This window comes from Vulpes lagopus, chromosome 1, assembly GCF_018345385.1.
Source record: "Vulpes lagopus strain Blue_001 chromosome 1, ASM1834538v1, whole genome shotgun sequence".
Taxonomy (NCBI): Eukaryota; Metazoa; Chordata; class Mammalia; order Carnivora; family Canidae; genus Vulpes; species Vulpes lagopus.
The window spans coordinates 98,981,573-98,996,164 of NC_054824.1; the positions used below are offsets into that span (position 1 = coordinate 98,981,573).

Here is a 14,592-nt window from a genome sequence, read left to right on the forward strand (position 1 = left end):
CATACCTTCTACAAGAAAATGTTTCAAAGAATTAGGATTCTTCCTACGTGTCAGTTGTAATAAGAGAGGCTTTGGACACAAAGACCCTCTTGTATGTATCTCTGAACTCCACTCATACCCCAGGGGTGTCTAGGGCACTGAACCTGGTGTCCTTTTCACTTTCCTGTCCAGTCTTCATAAATTTTTTATAATTCCTCTCTGTCCCTAGGGCAGGCTCTATTTGTTATGTGCCATAAATCGGTGGGGGGAGTAGAGGTATGTGTCTGCGTGTACGTGCCCAGCTAAGAATTGATAGTTGATACTTCTTTAGTAGAATATGAAATCATAACTTAAAAAGTAACTTTTAACCTCTTTATTTTAGATTTGACCAGTCCAGAATTTTGTCCTAGTTATACTAAAGTTTGTGCTCGCTTTTTTTTTTTTAAATAGGAAAAAATAGTGAATAGTTTAAAGTTTCATGTGAAATAAAATGAACCAATGTAGGTATGAATGAACTTTCCAGTTGGAACTCACAAGAACCTGCTGACTCCTTAGAATCTGATAACAGTCTGTTTACGACTTAGGAACAGCAGAGCCAGGGGGCATGTTCCCATTTTACAGGATTATTTTTGCTATATGTTAGGTTATTTTTTAGAATTAACACTAATAGTTTAAAAGTTTCCCAGTTGCTACCTTCTTTAACCACTTTTATTTTTTTTGCAAATATTTGCCATTTTTTCCATCTTACGGTAGATTAAATCAACTTGTAAATGAAACAGGGCAGACTATAGAACTACTTCCTAATAGAGTCCAGATTTCTGTAACTGCTTGTTTTGGTTTTTTTTTTTTTTTTTTTGGTTGGTTTTTTTTTTTTTTTTCTTCATGAGATGCTTTGGTTTTAAAAACAGCATGAGTTGCTTAAGATTATTTGCTACCTTAATCATACAATAATTTTGTAGAAACTGTTCTGTTTTGAGTACTATGCTTATGCTTAGCTAGGTTTTTCTTTTTAGTGTTTCTGTTGTGTTCCTGATTTTTGTTACCATTGTACCTGGTAAACATCTTAAACTCTTAAACTGTTCAGTAAGGTTTTATTAATGAGGTCTCAGTTTATATACATATTTTTAGGACACTTATTTATAATGACTTTTAATGTTGTGATATTTGTTTCTTCATGTAAACATACAGGAACTTAGGTATGAAGAGAGTTTGATTCACCATAAGTACCTTACAGCCCGACTCCATTGTTTATTAGGCAACCGAGTCACGCATGCATCATCCGTAAGAAATCAATGACTATTTTCACGTGAGCTCCTACTATAGACTCAGCTTCTGTAGATGGCATTGTACTATTTCTAAGAGAAACAAGATTTAATCTCTACTCTCAGCACGTAAAAGGAGACGAGATATAAAATGCCTCCTGTAGTATCTGCCGCTGAGTAAATGTTATTTGACTCTGAATCACAATAAATTATGTTCTATTATATATGTAAATATTCCTTCATTAAACGGCAGATGGTACAAATTAATACCAGGTTCCTACCACAGATAACAAGGAATTATGCCCAAGGTCACATGGTAACATGGCTGGAGGAAATTGGCAACAGGAAGAGTCTTGTCGATATTAGAGCAAATGAAGGAGAAGAATATATACTGTCCTCTTCATTTATTTTCTTCTTTCGGGCAAATATATATATATATATATATATATATATATATATATATATATATATATATATATATATATATATATATATATATATATATATATATATATATATATATATATATATATATATATATATATATATATATATATATATATATATATATATATATATATATATATATATATATATATATATATATATATATATATATATATATATATATATATATATATATATATATATATATATATATATATATATATATATATATATATATATATATATATATATATATATATATATATATATATATATATATATATATATATATATATATATATATATATATATATATATATATATATATATATATATATATATATATATATATATATATATATATATATATATATATATATATATATATATATATATATATATATATATATATATATATATATATATATATATATATATATATATATATATATATATATATATATATATATATATATATATATATATATATATATATATATATATATATATATATATATATATATATATATATATATATATATATATATATATATATATATATATATATATATATATATATATATATATATATATATATATATATATATATATATATATATATATATATATATATATATATATATATATATATATATATATATATATATATATATATATATATATATATATATATATATATATATATATATATATATATATATATATATATATATATATATATATATATATATATATATATATATATATATATATATATATATATATATATATATATATATATATATATATATATATATATATATATATATATATATATATATATATATATATATATATATATATATATATATATATATATATATATATATATATATATATATATATATATATATATATATATATATATATATATATATATATATATATATATATATATATATATATATATATATATATATATATATATATATATATATATATATATATATATATATATATATATATATATATATATATATATATATATATATATATATATATATATATATATATATATATATATATATATATATATATATATATATATATATATATATATATATATATATATATATATATATATATATATATATATATATATATATATATATATATATATATATATATATATATATATATATATATATATATATATATATATATATATATATATATATATATATATATATATATATATATATATATATATATATATATATATATATATATATATATATATATATATATATATATATATATATATATATATATATATATATATATATATATATATATATATATATATATATATATATATATATATATATATATATATATATATATATATATATATATATATATATATATATATATATATATATATATATATATATATATATATATATATATATATATATCATTAAACGGCAGATGGTACAAATTAATACCAGGTTCCTACCACAGAAACAAGGAATTATGCCCAAGGTCACATGGTAACATTGGCTGGAGAACTTGGCAACAGGAAGAGTCTTGTCCTGTATCCTGTAACACTTGGTCAAAGTAGCTGTCACAGCCTACAATGCCAGGTTTCTGACAAAGTGTGAAGCAGGAAGGCATGACTTCATGTTCCTTCAGCTTCTGAGAAATTTGTTATTTAAAGGATATTAGAGCAAATGAAGGAGAAGAATATATACTGTCCTCTTCATTTATTTTCTTCTTTCGGGCAAATAAATACAGTATCTTAGTTATAGTACTTATTGCTTCTTTGAGTTAGAATAAATACAGGCTTCCTTTGTTTTAGAAGTAAATGGCTTCAACCAGACAAAAATTATACCCAGCAGCTAATATAGTTGGTGCTAACGCTGCTAAGAGTTTTTTCAATTTATTTAGTAACACGAAACAATATTAATTGGAGGAAGATCTACTTCATAATTCTGCAGTCTCAGAAATAGCCAGTGCTGTCTGCCAAAAATATTTCTGAGATAGTAACCAGTATACAATTTTTTAATTGATTTGCAAACTCAAAATATTTACCATATTTCTATGATGTTACGATGGGTTAACGTTAGATGTCATGTTTAAATAAATATTTTCATGGGGCAATTACAAAGTTCCCAGCCCATACAGTTAGTATATAGTGGACAAACGTTTAATTGTACTGACATTAAATCACAAATGTGTGCATAGGATGTCCGTTATGGGGGACAGTAATATTACTAGGTTGGGAGCTATCTCAGAAAACCTGACGGTATTTTCATCAAGACGACCTTGAAATCCTTCATCCTGTTGTTGACTTTTGGCTTGCCTCTGTTTTTATATTTTCTTGTATTCTTCGTCACAAATACATTCTTCTTCCTTCACAAGCTCCCTGAGGCCTGCTTGCTCTAGAAAGATGCAGAGATGTTTGTCCGTATCCTTTGCTTTATTTGTGGTGCGTAGAACAACACCTGGTCATAATACATACTTACTAAATGTGTGTTGAGTGAATGAATGAACAAATGAATAAACCAGCGAACTGCCAATCCCAGCCCTCTTACTAGGCTTTATTTCATCCCTCAATGCACGTGATAAAGGAACATTGGTACCACTTTTATGTCACCTTCTTTTTCTTCATTTTTAAAGGCCTTATTACAGTTTTATTACACTGTATATTTCACCTACTTACAATATGCAGTTCATTGATTTTTTTAGTATATTCGCAGTTGTGCAGTCATTGGCCATAGTCAATTTTAGAACATTCTCATCTGCCTAAGAGAAGCTCCACAGTCACTAGTGGTCACCCTGTGTTCCCTATCCCCTTAACCCTCTCCCTCTCCAGTCCTAGGTACCCACTAAACTACTTTTTCTCTATATAGTGTTACCTATTTTGGATGTTTTCATAAAACTGGAGTCATACAACCTGTGGTCTTTCATGGCTAGCTTCTTTCACTTAGCATGTTTTCAGAGTTGATGTTGTAGTATGTATGAGCATTTCACTTTTTATAGCTGAGTAATACTCTACTGTATGGATAGACTACATTTCTCCATTCATTAGTTGATAAACATCTGTATACAGGTGTTTGTATGGACGTGCATTTTCATTTTTGGGTATATACTAGTAGTGTAATTGCAGGGTCGTACAGTATCTCTGTGTTTACCCTTTTTAAAGAAACTGCTTAACTGTTTCCTAAAGCAGTTACACCATTTAAAAATCCCTCAAGAAGTGCATACGGGTTCCAGTTTCTCCGCATCCTTGCCAACACTTGTTATTATCTGTCCTTTTGACTCTCGTTATCCCAGTGTGTATGTGTTATCTCATTGTGACTTTGATTTGCGTTTCCCTGATAGTTAATTATGTTGAGTATCTTCATGTGCTTACTGGCCATCTGCATGTCTCCTTTGAAGTACTCTATTCAGATCCTTTGCTCATTTTTAAATTCGGTTGTCTTTGTAAAATCAAGTCGGAATAATTCTTTATGTATTCTTGGTACTAAATCCTTATCAGATTTCTGTGATTTGCAAATATTTTCAATCATTGTGGGGATTATTGTTCTCTTTCATGATAGCATCCTTTTAAGCTCGAAATAATTAATTTTGATGAAATGCAGTTTATTTTTATGTGGCTACTTATGTTTTTGATATCATAGCCAAGACAACGGTGCTTACTCCAGGGTTAAGATTTATCCCTGTGGTTTCTTCTAAGAATGTTATAAGTTTAGCTCTTAAATTTAGATCCCGTTTAATTTTTATATGGGATCTGAGGTCAGGGTCCAGTTTCATTCTTTTGCATGTGAAAAATGCTTGTCCCAGTCCCATTTGTTAAAAAGACTATCCTTCCTTGCCATAGAATCATTCTGGCATCCTTATCAAAATCAGTTGGCTTTAAATTTAGAATTTATTTCTGGACTCTCACTTCTGTTCCATTCGTTATAATTTCTCATACGTTGCTGTCAGAAGGCTCTGAGGCAGATGGTCTCTTTTGAGCTGTACTCATCCTGCCTAAGCCGTTGGTATTACCTGGGAGCCTTGTAGTAATAGTGGTTTTCTGGAAGGCTGTTTACCTGGGAAAAGCTTTCAGGGAAGACACATTTTAAAGCTTCTTCATTGCCTGCATGATGTTTTCTTCACCTTTGTGGAGTTGTAAAGCTCAGTATTTGTAATCATGATTTCCTTTTCCTGTCTTTAGTCTTCTTGGCTCTCTTCATAGCTGTCCAGTTTGAATTCCTATTTTCCTCCTCGGGACTTGTATTGAGCCCCCACGGAATTTAAAAGCAAGGTCAAGTGAGTTGCATACATGTGCTTGGCCTACTCTGGAGTTTTAGCACTGCGTGGACTTGTAATAAAGCCCTGTCTGATCAAGTATATCCATAGTTGACCAGTATCCTGGCATTTGGCCTGAAAGCCGTGAGGCCAGCCGGCAGTCTTCTTGTGGCGTGAATGCCATGTTGGACCACACAGGTACCTCTGCATCCCAGGCTATTATTTCTTGAAGTTCAGCTTCTAATCTTAGAAGTGAGAAACTCTTTTGGTGGAGCAGGAAAGCAGAAAATCAGTTCTAATTGATGCAGTGTGAAGAGTGCTAGGAATAACTAAGGTATAGGTAATTCAGTATGTTTGCTTTTCTCATTTAGCCAGGTAATCGTGAACCCCTATCCAGGCATGTATTCTCTTAAACTCCTGAAACACAGATTTAATCATCGTCCATGGGCCTATGGTGTGTAGATATTAGTCCATGTAATCACTCTCAAATACCACTTTCCTATAGGTATAAAGTTATTATTCTCAGATTGTTTCAAAGCACATTTCATGTGGGTGATAATCCCATCATTTTTCAGAATTGTAAAATAGAATAATCAGTTATCCTGTGCCTGCTGAGGTGGCCATTAATTTAACGAGTATTTGCAAGGTGTCAGTGTGCTAGGACACCAGTGCATTGTCACCATCAGCATGGCTGTAAGGCCAAGCATTTATATGTGAAATCCCTTACCTTTGTGATTGCTTTAGGGCCTTCTAGGTGTTCCTTCATACAAGCCAGAACGCGATTGGACTTAGCCAAATATGCTTACGATCACAAACTTTGTATTCATCCACTATTCAGTAAACGTTGACTGAAAGCCTCCTCATCTGCTGTGATTGCTGCTGACGATACAAAGGAGGACTGACCCCTTCTCTGTCCATAGTTTAGGCATCATGAAATGATGCTTATAACTCTACTACTGCCTCAGTGGATTGTTCTTACGTAACACACGGTACTTGGACAACACATAATAGTCACCTACTCATTAAAACAAACAAATCTTAGGTGCCCACTGTGTGCTAAAGGTGTTTGACTTGTGAAGATGAGGAACAGCTTCTGTGAGGAAGTGACAGGTAAGGCAGCAAGGCTCAGGGACAGGAGAAGATCATTACAGGTCGAGAGGGCAGCGTGTGCCAGAGGAGCCAAAGAAGGCTAGTGTGGCAGGAACCCAGCACAGGTAGGAAACCAGACTTAGCCAGAAGCAGGCTGTCAACGTCAGGACCCATCAGCTGTGTTGAGGACTTGGCCTTCTGTCCTAAGCGCAGAAGGAAGACGTTGACCCTTTGGAGCTAAGAGCCGCCTTTTACTGACCTGTGAACTGAGTCTTAATGAAACAGGTTAGCTCTTACTCAGATTTGATTTCTAGATAGAAATGTTAAAACTTTAAAGTTCCTTCTTATTTAGATAAGTGTTTCTTCGACTTCATTGTGCTCAAGAATTACCTGGAGGACTTGTTAAAGCAAGTGCCCGCTCCCAGAGATTCTGTTAAGTCTGGGTGGTGTTCAAGAATTTGAATTTCTCTTAAGTTCGCGGAAGATCCTCATGTTGCTGGTCCAGCCATGGACTAGAGTTTGAGTATCAGTTACTTAGAGTAACAAAATTAATTCACTGTCTTTTTTCATTGTTTTCCTTGTGTGTAACTAGCAAAGGATCGTTTTTTAGTTCTATAATAATGATTTTTCTTTTTTCAGGAGCTGTATTTTATAGGAGTTAAGTCTGTACATTATACCTGTCTGTGTACCTTCTATATATAAATATACAGGACTCTGTGAGGTGATACGGTAGCAAAGAGGATTGGAAAGGCATAGCCCCAGAAATCAGGATACTTAAAATCAAAAAGAAATCATGATTAACAAAAACATGTAAAAAGTTATGAGAACCACCTCGACACTGTTGAAATTTAAAATTTGGAACAGTATCATTTTGGGATTTGGAAACAGTTGGTGTTTTAGTAAGAGTAAACCTATGTATTATTGAATCCGGTTTTTATTTTTGTTTTTCTAGATCTAATCACTTGTTTAGATACTGCATCCAGTTTTCTGGAACCTGAGTTCAGGTATGACCATATTTGTAACTTTTCCCCCCTTGAATGTCACTCTTCCTCTACTTCATCATTATTCTTACACACTTCGGATTAATGTACATCAGTGTATGTATCACAGGTGTGACACGCAATCATTGTTCTGAGATGTCAATAAATTAGAGCTTGTTTTAAGCCCTTGAGTTCCTTTGTTTACATTTTGCTTTAATTGTAGCATTTGGATCCTCTCTACCCTGAAAGTATAATTTTAATATGCTTTAAAAGTAGAACTGGTCCCCTTTCAAAACCTGGCAAAACTGCTAATGAAGTTAGAGAAGCTAACTCCCCACCCCCCAACCCCTTTCAGAAAAGGGGAAAGAATGATTTAGGCTCCGAGGGAATTCTTCAGTGTTCTTGCCCAGGCAGCATTTCTACTACTGTTTCCCTGCTTTATGTCCTTGTCTCTTGTCTGGACTGGGATTAACTTCTATTTTATTTTCCATTTGTAACCTTCGCTGGCTTTTATCCTGCCCCTCGCATTGCCGCCAGGTTTCATCCTAAGGTAGATGCCTGATCCTTCCCCTACTTTAAAATCCCCAGGCGCTCCTTGTTATTGAGACAAAATGACATCCAGATCTCTTGGCCTGGGTTTCACAATCCTTCGCAGGTAGGCCTCGGGCCATTTGTCCAGTATCATCTTATGTACTTAGGTTCAAATGGCTCTGGATTCCTTACGCTGCTCTGAGCTCTCAGAACTGTTGCCTGGAGTTGCTGGACTCCTCTGCTTGGCGAATTTGTTCTCATCGAAGTGACACCTGTCTCAGGAACCTCCCCCTGACTTGCTACCACACTGCAAAGAGCAGCCTTTATTTTGTCATAAAGGATTGTTCTTTCTCTGTGGGATGGGTACACTCTTCAGCACTTCAGAGGGTTCCGGTCAGCAGGGGGGACTCTGGCAGAGGTTGTGTGATGCACAGCCTCTGCTCTGGCCTCCATCACCACCATCCATACATGAGCTGCTGTATTCCCTGGCCTGGACAGCTGCGCCACCAGCCCAGCAGTGTCTCGGCGTGCCCTCATGGTTCCTTACAGCCTCTTTCTTCTCAGGAGCCAGAATGATCTCTTTCAGAAGTATAAATCAGATGATGTGTATAAGCTTTGAAATCCTTCGTTGACTTCCTAGTTTTACTTAGAAATACATTCCAGACTCCTCGCCGTAGTCCACAAGGCTTCAGCACCATCTGGCTCCTGTCCACCTCTTGAGCCTTCTCTCAGTCTAATGTTACCTTTGGGTCGGACAGTGCTCACTGTACTCTATCTGCGCTGCTCATCCTCAGGTGCAGATACACACGGGCCACCCTGCCTCGTGGGCATGCTGCTCCTGCTGATTAAGGTGCATTTCCCTCCCTTCCTCGGGGCCCCGTGTCATGACTTCCGCAGTGCAGAGCCCTGTGTAAGAGCATGGATTCTGGAGCCACTTACTAGTTGTGGGACCTGGGCACACCGTTTCGCAGCTCCCTCTTCTGTTAGATGAGGATGATACTAAGACCTACTACTTGGGTTCTTGTGTGGGTTCCGGAGCTACTCAGAAAGCCTGCTGGCACATAGTAAATTTACTGAATGTTTGTATTACTTTTACTAAGTTTGCTTCCTCCCAGTAATTTCATGGAGTGCCTTTTCTTCATAGCAGAACCATAATCTGATGATTGCTCATTTAAATATTAGTTTAATGTCCACCCTACCCCCCTACCCCGGCCTCTGGAGGGTAAACCCAGCGAAGACTGGGCCATATTTATGTGGTTGATTTTCATAAACCCAATACCTAGCAAAGCCCAGCATGCAACAGACAACATAATAGACATTCAGGTAACTGTGTTGAGTGGGTGCGTGGGTGAGTCAATGAATGAATGAATGCCAGACCTTTTTAAGTCAAATTTGATCAATAAAGGATTAGTGAAATAAATTATTGTTTATCCACAAAATAGAAGAGCGAGTAGCTATTAAGTATGAATAGATCTTATAAGTAAAAATATGTCTGTGATGAATTATGAAGTAAAATAAAGCAATATGTAGAATATGAAACAATTATTTTAAATATGTGAGTGAAGATGTGTTATGGGGACAGATAGAATAAAGTCTGAAAGGGCTTTTTGGAAATAGTAGGTAGTGAGATGATAGTATTTAATGAACCGAAAAATGAATATGTGATGTTTTTGTTCTTTTCCCCGCAGTGAGCACAGAACTATATTATACCCTTTAACTTGTTTTTATTTCACAGTAAGTACTGCCCAGCTGGTTGTTTGCTTCCTTTTGCTGAGATCTCTGGAACAATCCCTCATGGATATAGAGATGTAAGTCTAAGGAACATAGACTTAGTTGAAGCCACGAGAGAACTATATTTTTTTAAAACTCCCAAATAGGTTGATGTACCTATTGTTTATCTTTCATCTTGATTTATTTTCTAGGAATTATTTCCCTTTAGTATCACGTAATATTTTATTCTTTGTCTTGTGCTACATGTCTGTACTATGTTATCACGTTAATCATCCTGTGTTTATTGAGCAGACTGCCCTAGTCAACTCATTTCTTGAGGAAGCATAAGTGTCTTGTTTATAAATTGTCAAAAGAAAGTGAAATAAGTAATCTTTTATTTTCCCTTTCCTCAAGTCCTCGCCATTGTGCATGGCTGGCGTGCATGCAGGAGTAGTGTCAAACATTCTGGGTGGACAAATCAGTGTTGTGATCAGTAAAGGTATCCCGTACTATGAGAGTTCTTTGGCCAACAATGTCACGTCTGTGGTGTAAGTATATACGTTACTGGTCATAGTAACGGTGTTGGGCACAGGTGGCATAGCAACTAGTTAGACCTCAGCAACATCAATGTTAATGGTGTTCAGGAGGTAACCTTTGTGTGACAGGCATTCCCATTTTTGTGTGTTGGTTGAGCATACTGAAGAGTCCAGGCAGGTTGCACTACCTTAACATGCTCTCCCATCACAAAGGTCGTCATTCTCTAGGATGATTTTGTACTTTTCTGAGTGTTGAAAATGCCTAGAGTAAGGGTCTAAGAGTCTTTGGCCAAATTTTTACTTCATTTTCAAGATTAGAAGGCATAACAACTCTGTTTCTTATAGACTGTGACCTAGGATGGATTGAGGATAACTGAAATATTTTGAGTATAAGTTAGATTTTGACATAAATTCAGAAGTAGCAGTATTATGAATCCTCCTCTCATCAAAAGAGAATGTTTTAAGAATGTATCTTTATGGTCACTACAGTTATCCGTTTTATGAAACACAGACAAGGCATCAAACGCAGGAAAGGTTGAAACATTAAATAGAAATGTAATATTTGGGATCTGTTTTGGTAAATCTCACCTGTTAGATGGGCTTAGTCCTATAGACAATACTGAGTCTAATTGAAACCAGCTTCTCTTCAGAGGTTCTTGGCCAGTTTTCATTCAGAAGATGAGAGCATGAGCCATATCCATGACAGTATTAAGGAGGAGACACCAAACTTTTTCTGTAAAGAATCAGATAGCAAATATATTAGGTTTTATAAAGGCCACATGTCCCTGTCACTTATGCTTTTTTGGTTCATTTAAAACTCTAACCACGTAAAAACCATTCTTAGCTCACTGGCCATACAAAACAGGCCATGCATGAGCGAGCCATCGTTTGCCCATCCCTGGTTAGAGTTAGCAACCTTTCCTTCTCTTGGTTTCTTCTAGATGATTTTATGCAGAGACTTCTCATTCCTTTCCCCTCTGCTATATTTAGAAATAATTTTGTCAGTTCTCTTTCTTTCACACCTTAAGAAAAAATAAGGATAGGTTGCATTCACTTGTAATAATTGTTTGAATGTTATGCTAAAAGCAAGAGCATATGCTGATGTTCTCATCTCCCCAAGTTCTTTAGAGTCCTTGGTAAACTACTCCCTTGTCCCACTGCTCCATTCTCCCCAACTGCATTTCCTTGCCTCTTACTTTGAAATCCAGATGCAGTGCTGCATTGTAACACTGAAACTACTTCTTACTGTGTTTATTTTCTGTAACAAATGCAATCTCTTCTGTTTGTAGCCAGCTTTTTTTCTGTTTACCCAAGGAAACTTAAGCCTCATTCCCTGAGAATTAGTGTACTTGCAACAAAAGCAAATGACACAGAAAAGTTTGAGGAATCAGTTTATTTCCATGAAAGATAAATAAGTACATGTTAAAGGTTACACGGGCTTACTTGGCACATTTCATGTATGAGACAGGCAGTAGGTACTCGTAGAGAAAGTTGTTTATGCTGATTTCAGAAGTTGTTCTGCTTTGAAATGAGACCTTTTTCGCCTAAGAATAGCATCGGTTGTCTAACATATAGCCATAGAATATCCTTAGTTCTTTATATAGTAAAGTAAAAACAAAAGAAAAAGTTTTACTTAAGAAAAATATAGGGAAGTCAATATATGAGTGTCACCAAGAACAACCTTTCTCTCTTTCAGGGGACACTTATCTACAAGTCTTTTTACATTTAAGACAAGTGGTAAGCCTCTCATGGACTTTATAATTTATTATAATTTGCGCAATAGTTAATATTTTTAAAATACCATCATGTAGTATGCCAATTGTTGGTGTTTTGCACCTTCTTGTATGTCACAATAATATAATAGATGGAATAAACTGGAGGTTTTATATTTAATAAAGAAATGATCATGTAAGCAAGAAAAGTTCCTTAGGAAAGGTGATTTTTTAAATATGTCTGAAGAAGGAATTAATTCAACAGAAAATACTTATTGAGTGCCTTTGATTTGTTAGGCACTGTCCTGGTGCTAGTGAAACAAAGGTGAACAGAATAAACAAGATCCTCCTTTCTTGGAGCTTAGATACTGGTATTGAGAGATTAACAATAAACAGTAGGTAAATAAATTACTATATATGATGTACTTTTAATATTATTGAAGATGTAGAAAAATCGGTCAAGGAAAGCAGATATAGGCAATGCAGGAGTGCCTGGCTTGGAGTTTTAAGTGGGGTCAGGATAGGCCTCATGGAGAATGTGACATCTGAGCAAACACCTAACTGCAGTAGGGAGTGAGTCCTCCACTGGTCTGGAGACAAGTATCACAGGGAGAGGATAATGTATTCCCATTAAATTAATGGTTATTGCTTGTGAATAAGTATGTCTGTACATTTCCTGATGAGACACAAAGACATAGACCCAAGAAACATTTGCCTACTTTTGATATTTCTCTATTACAGTATATTATTAGCACAGTGTATATTAATTGCATATACAATAGAAAGTTTCCAGTGAGCAAATTTATACAGATTTTGAATTTATATCTAGAAATCAAATTTCTGTCTTTTTTGTTTCAGGTTGTTATGGAACCCTGGGGATGGAATCTGGTGTGATTGCCGATCCTCAAATAACAGCATCATCTGTGCTGGAATGGACTGACCACACAGGACAAGAGAACAGTTGGAAACCCGAAAAGGCCAGGCTGAAGAAACCTGGGCCTCCCTGGGCTGCTTTTGCCACTGATGAATATCAGTGGTTACAAATAGATCTGAATAAAGAAAAGAAGATAACAGGTCAAGAGACATAATTTTCTAGAATGCTTTATAGTTCTGATTTTATTTGGAAATCTGATGACATCTAAGATTTTCATAGGAAATTAGGTCACTGCCAATTTAATTGTATGGTTTTAAGTTTTCTTTACTGGTGTTAAGTATTCCAAAAGGTAGTTTTATTAAAACATGGCAGAGTAAAGGTGTTGGTTTTTGATTTTTACTAGCTTTTCGTTTTCATCGTAATAAAATTCTTTTAAGGTAGTGTTTCAATTAAGTGATCTTGATATTTGAAATTACCATCTCTCCTAGTCATTAAAGGAAATTCATGTTCAAGGAGTTCATTTTAAGTGCTATAAATAATATTCTGCCTGTGTCTGAATACAAATTTATTTGGAGCAATTTATCAAATGGTCAGTATAATTTATTAGAATTATTAGGTGAGGTAGTTTTGTTAAAGATTTATTTTGATTTGGCACTGAAAAAAATAATTGTTTTAATCCATTTATTCCCAGGCAGTCATTTTTACTTGGTAGATGAGATATATTTTGCAATGACATGAATACAGGCTGTCAAAATAGAACAGTCCTTTCCCTATGTGCTCCCCTAACTCTTGTGTCTCTACAAGGGAACAAGGCAAGGATTTAGTTGCTATTATGATGAAACCTTGCACTTGGAGATGGTAATGGGCCATTGGCAAACATGTTTTAACAGTGCACTTTGGATGTTTGTGCTTCAATGCTGAACAGACTTCAAGGATCAGACTGTGTGCACTAACGAAAGCAACTTTCCATTCCCTAGGCATTGTAACTACTGGCTCCACCATGGTGGAACACAATTACTATGTGTCAGCCTACAGAATTCTATACAGTGATGATGGACAGAGATGGACTGTGTACAGAGAGCCAGGTGTGGAGCAGGATAAGGTAAGATGATTGCCAGGGTGTTTTTGAAAATGGGCCTCTGCCAGAAATTGTGGACATTTTCATGTGCAGTG

At 34.3% G+C, this 14,592-nt stretch overlaps 1 protein-coding gene across 1 annotated transcript in view; it reads left to right on the top strand.

Annotated features, from left to right (window-relative positions):
- The window catches only part of DCBLD2 (discoidin, CUB and LCCL domain containing 2), a 110,531-nt gene that overhangs the window by 75,443 nt on the left and 20,496 nt on the right, over positions 1 to 14,592 (top strand). The window contains exons 6-11 of the mRNA XM_041748614.1: positions 8,029 to 8,080; positions 10,323 to 10,395; positions 10,712 to 10,845; positions 12,530 to 12,570; positions 13,404 to 13,619; positions 14,397 to 14,521. Coding sequence (XP_041604548.1) covers positions 8,029 to 8,080; positions 10,323 to 10,395; positions 10,712 to 10,845; positions 12,530 to 12,570; positions 13,404 to 13,619; positions 14,397 to 14,521 — 641 coding nt within the window. The remainder of the gene's footprint in view (positions 1 to 8,028; positions 8,081 to 10,322; positions 10,396 to 10,711; positions 10,846 to 12,529; positions 12,571 to 13,403; positions 13,620 to 14,396; positions 14,522 to 14,592) is intronic.